The sequence below is a fragment of the Episyrphus balteatus genome, chromosome 1 (assembly GCF_945859705.1).
Source record: "Episyrphus balteatus chromosome 1, idEpiBalt1.1, whole genome shotgun sequence".
NCBI classification, from domain to species: domain Eukaryota; kingdom Metazoa; phylum Arthropoda; class Insecta; order Diptera; family Syrphidae; genus Episyrphus; species Episyrphus balteatus.
In genome coordinates, this window is record NC_079134.1 from 136,661,424 (window position 1) to 136,667,500 (window position 6,077).

The 6,077-nt window shown below is 27.1% G+C and overlaps 1 protein-coding gene across 1 annotated transcript; it reads right to left on the reverse strand.

Moving 5' to 3' along the window:
* Positions 1-2,054: 2,054 nt before the first annotated feature.
* LOC129910976 (odorant receptor 85c-like) lies at positions 2,055-2,966 on the reverse strand. The gene is made up of 2 exons (XM_055988596.1): positions 2,230-2,966; positions 2,055-2,166 (listed from the first exon to the last, which is right to left on the reverse strand). The coding sequence occupies exons 1-2, from the start codon at positions 2,964-2,966 to the stop codon at positions 2,055-2,057; spliced, it is 849 nt and encodes a 282-aa protein (XP_055844571.1).
* Positions 2,967-6,077: the final 3,111 nt, after the last annotated feature.

The window sequence follows — 6,077 nt, forward strand, 5'->3', positions numbered from 1 at the left end:
CGAACGCAGCGCAGTTAATTTGCTTGTGAAGTGAAATTTATCCAATATTTTTCAATAATTGACAATGAATTTCAATCTTGACAATTATTGTCAAGTGGAAAAGGGCCATTCCAAAGTAACGGAGAGTACATATTGACGGATGCTTGTTTCCAGTTTATCTCGTTAAATAAGCAATTCGAAAATCACGTTGATTTAACTATTTTTCGAAATGATTTTGAGTTGAAGACGAAAATTTTAAAATCAAAGTAGAACATCGTTAGTTTAAAGTGATTTGCCGTTATAAAACATTTTAAAAAAAGTTGTTTCAACTTTGAAAAAAATCATCAATTTATTAAAAATCGAACCTACAACTCTTGTGTCACTAGGCGAATGCTTTACCACTGTGGAAATTAGGGTGATAAAATGCTACAAAAGTTAAAATCCGACAAAAATAAAAAAATTTCTTATTCTTATTTTTGTAATCAGGGATATAAGAGCACAAAGGAATGCGAGTAGGTACCCAAAATCCCAATATTAATTTATATAGACTGAGACCTCGCGGCCAACTTTTTGGGCCACAGGCTACTGCTTTAGCGGCTCTTTCACGATGTAACTGAACAATTTTTCAATTTTTTTCGTGAGTCATTAAGTTTATCTTTTGTAAAAAAAAAAATCTTTTCTTTTAATAATTTTTGTTTTGATGGCGATTGTGAAACATCATGTAACTTCTCCATAAAAATGCATCTTTACGGCGCAGGGACATAAATAGCGTCATATGATATATGATTCACCTCAGTGGGACATAACTTCACAATTATGGACTTATGCCCCATCTGAATGGGACATCTATTTTTGAAGGAATGGAAGTTCCAAAAAAGGTGTGGCGGACAAATTTTGGCTCAGAAAAACAGTGAGTAAATTTTGTTGTATACCGGATCTAAAACAGTATTCGAGTTCGCAAAGTTCTCAAAAAAAAAACTTCGACTTATAGAGACTTCGACTTAAGGAAGTTCGAGTTATGGAAGTTTGATTAGGTATGTATTTTAGAAAATGATAGTTTGAAGTTTTGTTAAGCTAATTTGTTCTTTAAAAATGTATTGGTAGTAATTGATTCATTATTTCTAAAATAGGTACCTACACTAATTTTGTAATCCTCAAAAAAATGAAAAAAGGCTTCCAAAATTCATTTTAGATAGAAAGATATTAAATATTGAATCCATACAGAAGGAATTTTGTGTAGAGTAAGACCATATAGATTAAAGATTATATGCTTTCGTTCACTGAGAAAAAAGACCACTTAAAAACAAGCAGGTATCACATTAAATTAAGCGGATTTCTGCATGGATTTTTGCTAAGATGACTTTTGCTTAAATTAAGCGGACAAATCCTCTTAATTTCTTGAATGTGCAAAATTAAAAGAAATCCACTTAATTTAGCTGGAAAATCATTTTATTTTTATGTGGAAACATTTTAATTAAAAAAAACTAGCAGCCACTGTGGATCGATCCAAAAACTTTTGGGACACCAGGCAAGTGCATTACCTATCTCACTGTTGGAAATAAGTATAACAAACTGTAACTAAAGCTGAAGTCTGACTATAATTTTAAAATTTGTATTTTTTGTCTTTTTTTTAAGATGAAAATTCACATTAAAATGAAAGGAAGTTCACCTTAAAATTAACAGATTTCACAAATTTTAAACGGAAATCCTATTGTTTTAAGATGGTGGGATTTAAGGTGGGCATTATCTTATTTTAAGGTTCCCTTTTTTGCTTTGTGTTTCTTAATTGATGTTGCTTGATTATCCGCTTGATTTTGAACTGCCCATTTTAAGAACAGTGAATATTTGGTATGAAATACTCATAACCTAGAAACACAAAACATAATATTTTGTTTTATAATAGAACAAAAAGAAAAAAAAAATTCATAAAAACACGAACCTTTCCAAACTAATATTTTATATTTTGGAGTTCCATTATACCATTTACTTTCATACATTGCTTCAGCAATTTGAAAACTCTAAAAATTAATCAGTTTTTAAATTTTTCTTCACAAAATGTTCGCTTACATTTTTAATTAGTTTATCACCCCTAGCAATTGATATCCTGTAAAGCAGATAATAAAGGACGATGCCAGCAAACTAAATAAAACTGATGGTGTAAAAATATCATTGATTTTCTCAGCAAGTCTGTAAAAAAAATTTAAAAATTCTTGAAAAGAACACTTCCCAAGGCGAGACAAGTAAACCAACCTTAACACCATTTGATGATAAATGATTTGTTTCTTCAATTTCTTTTCAGCTATTTCAGTCTTATCAGGTTTAATATTAAGGATATTTCTCTTAATAACTTCTAAATGCATACATAATTGCAATAAAGAACTAAAAAGACACAAATCAGTTCCCAAAATAATTATAGCAACTTCAAAACTGGCCCATGTTTGTTGCAAATAGGTGAAAATATAAAATCCATAATTGTTACGAATTTCGATTGGATACCACAACATTAGCGGTGTTCGATAAGTAAATTCTCTATTACGAACAAGTTCAGTCAAACACAGTATGACTGGGAAGATGCAATAAAATATTGTAATACTTTTAAAGAATCCTGTGATAAATCTTTCGATTAGCAAGTATTTCTTGAGATATTTCTGAAGTTTAAAAGTTTTCTCCAAATGTTTCGATGGATAAATCATTCGAAATTCATTCAATGTTTTGACCATTACACTTCTATTGTAAATGAGTGAGATCATCTTTCCAATGGATACGAGAAAATAGTTCAAGTAAGATATGCCAGCAGTTCTTTCAGCAAGTTCAACATCTGATAAAGCTCCAAACAATATTTGAGCTACAAGTACAATGCTCACGTTACAAAGACCAATGATTAGAAGAAATTTCATCCATTTTTCTGTAGTTTCAAACTCAAAGCCTATTAATCGAAAGTAACGAACTGGACCGTTTATGAATTGTTCAGAATTATTGTTTGTCATTTTTGGTAAACAAAAACTCGCTAAGGAAAATTTTGAGAGAAGACTAAATGTAATGTAAAGATTCTTTCTATTTATACATTAAATTCAAGAGAACTTTGAAAATCTTAAAAGAACCGAAGACGAAAATCTTCAAAAATAGTAATTGCAGGCATCATATTTTTTACCATGAATAATTGAATTTGTATTATTGTTTCAGTAAGATTTTGTTTGGTTATGTAATTTCATTGAATATACAAAATTTCTTGGTAATTGAATCGTTTTGCAATTTAAATTGATACCTTCTGCCAGACAGGGGAGTTTTCTTTACCTATGGTAATTGCAGCTGTGTATTTTTGTGAGAAAATTTTCCAAACCAACAGATGGAAAGGAGGAGTTGTTTGTAGTATGTGGTAGCAGTACCTACTGATTTAAGATGTTTTTGTTTTTATAAAACATACCTTACTAGATGTTTATTATTATATTTTCTATTTTTATAGTCGTTTTGCGTCAAATAAATTCAACAAGTCCATAACTCGTGGTTTTGAAAAAAATTATTAAGTTTAGGAGATAGGTCTACGATAATATTAATATAATTATAATAATATTTATTTATATTTATTATAATAACATTTTTAACTGTGAGAAAGGTATTTGTTAAGAGTAGATAAAGCGGTAAATTTTGAAAACATAAGATTCATAAAAAAAGTTTAAAATATTATATTTGTTTCTATAATGACTAAAACAAGCGTTTGAAAAACAAATAAAGGAATTAAAAGGAATTTTAAGAGAAAAAATGAAAACCGTTAGAGCAATTATTTTTTTGTTAAATATTTTGGATTAACTAAAGCAAATTACTACTTTTTTTCAAACGTCAGTCGGTAATTAAAAATTCTTAAACCTCTATAGGTTAAAAATTACCGATGTTGCCGTATTGGTTTTTTTTTTTAATTAAAATTAATTTATTTTTTTACAAAACCATTTTTTTGCTTTAATTTCATAAATTAAACGATACCAAAAAACTTTTTAGGTAATTTAAAGAAAAAGAAAATATGGGAGAAAAGGACAATCTTCCATCGTCTAAGCAAGCCATTAATGCAATTTTCTCAAAAACTGATTAAATCCACTAAATTTAATGAAGAGTTTTTTAAAAAATGGTCCTCAAACTCAGAATTCTGAAGAAAAAAAAACGTTGTTAAAAAATTCTAAATGACTTTTTTTTTCAAACCTTTCCGTAATAAAATATAAATTTATTTTGAAGAATTTTTTCGCCATAAATATTATCAATTTTCCGAAGAGAAAAAAGTATAATACTCGTATACATATATTACAGTTTAAAAAAAAAAAATTAAAATTACTTCAATTTCATTGGATTTTTTTTTTATAAAAACTGAATTTTTTTTTATCAAAGTAATTGATTTTCTCTAAGACTTTGACAAATAAGACCTTCAAAAAAAAAGTTAGTTTTTACTTCAAAAACTTCTATTAAAAAAAGTTATTCGAAATAAAATACTTTTTAACTTTTTTCATAAACTGTTAAAAAAACAAATGCATATTTTTTTACGAGAAAGTGTTAAAAATGACATGTTAAAATTTTTTCAATAATTTTTTTTTTCAAAATTCTGAGTTTCAGGACCAGTTTTTCAAAAGACTTAATTCAATTTACTTAATTTTGATTTTACAAATATGAATGAGGTTCTAGCTTTTTAAAAATTCATATTTCAATATTGTAGGTGTTTCCGTTGTGTTCAATTTTTATTTTTGAAGTGAAAACTTCTTTAGTATCGTAGTGATTTGAAACAAGATGAAACGAAAACGCGACACGAACATTCAACTTGTTATAACTTTTTTGTTTTAATAGATAGATGAATGAAATTTCGTAGATAGGTAATTAAATAAACTATAAATGTACAAAATTTCAATTAATTTCATATTCAAAATTCTGAGATAACGGTAAAAAGATGTTCTTTTTCTACACACGTTATATCTTTTGATCTATTGCACATACAAATTTGATTTAGCTTTAATACGCATGCTGGTAACATAACCTTTCATTTGATATATCAGAATTAACTGTACGAGCTCTATAAGTTACACAATCTTAAATTGATTAATTGATCTTAAATTGAAAATTACCTCAAAACCCATGTGGAGATCTGTTGACGATGACCAGTGTAGGAAGTACCGTAATCTCAGCTTAAAATTTCGACATAGTTGGCTTTACAAAAAATCTTATTTTTTTTCTAGGCATGGTAGAAATATGATTCATATGTCATATAAAAGGTGAAATAACCTTTCAGATGATATATATTTAATGGTGTTAAAAGAGAAAAAAGATTGATTTTTTTGCTTTTTTGATGAAAAGTGATTTGGTTTGAAAAAAATAAGCTCTTTTTGTAGATGTTGTATAGACATGGGCGAAATAAATATTTTGAGCTGAAATAATAAGCTTTCAGATGATATAAAATTAATATAGGTTGTCATATAAAAAACATGTATTTAAAGGAGATAGAATAAAAAATAGGTAGATTTTTTTTTTTTGCAAGAAAAATTTTTTTTAAGGTTTTACTTCTACCACGTGTGAATTGCACACATGACTTTTTTTTTTGTGTAACAAGTCAAGGGTTCCCTAATATTGCCATTTTTGAGCTTTAGTTACACTATAATGAATATTCTTTCTTTTTCTTACATTTATTAAAAAAAGTTAGTACCTACACAATTTTTTTTGAAAATATTTACCATCACGTAAAAACGAAATTTAAAAAACATTCACCAACTCTTTTTCAACAAATTGATTATTCAAAAAACATTTAATTTTTTTTTTAATATTCGTTAAAATCGACTAAATTGCCTATACGAGAAATTCAGAAAAATCGCTTCAAAAAATATTTTTTATCACGAAAGAATCAAAGCCCAGTCAAATAACCACACACAAGTGTGTTTGAGTGGCCGAATTAATTCATTTTAGGTTTTAACTAAAAAAAATCGTTCTAATTTTTTTTTCAATTATCAAAAAAAAATTTAGCTCTCTTTAAATTTTGCTTTTATCTTTCTAATTTCTTGAGAGCAATATTCCAATTTTTTTTTATATTTCGAAAATTTTTATATTTGTGGTTAAAAAACAATTCTAAAAAC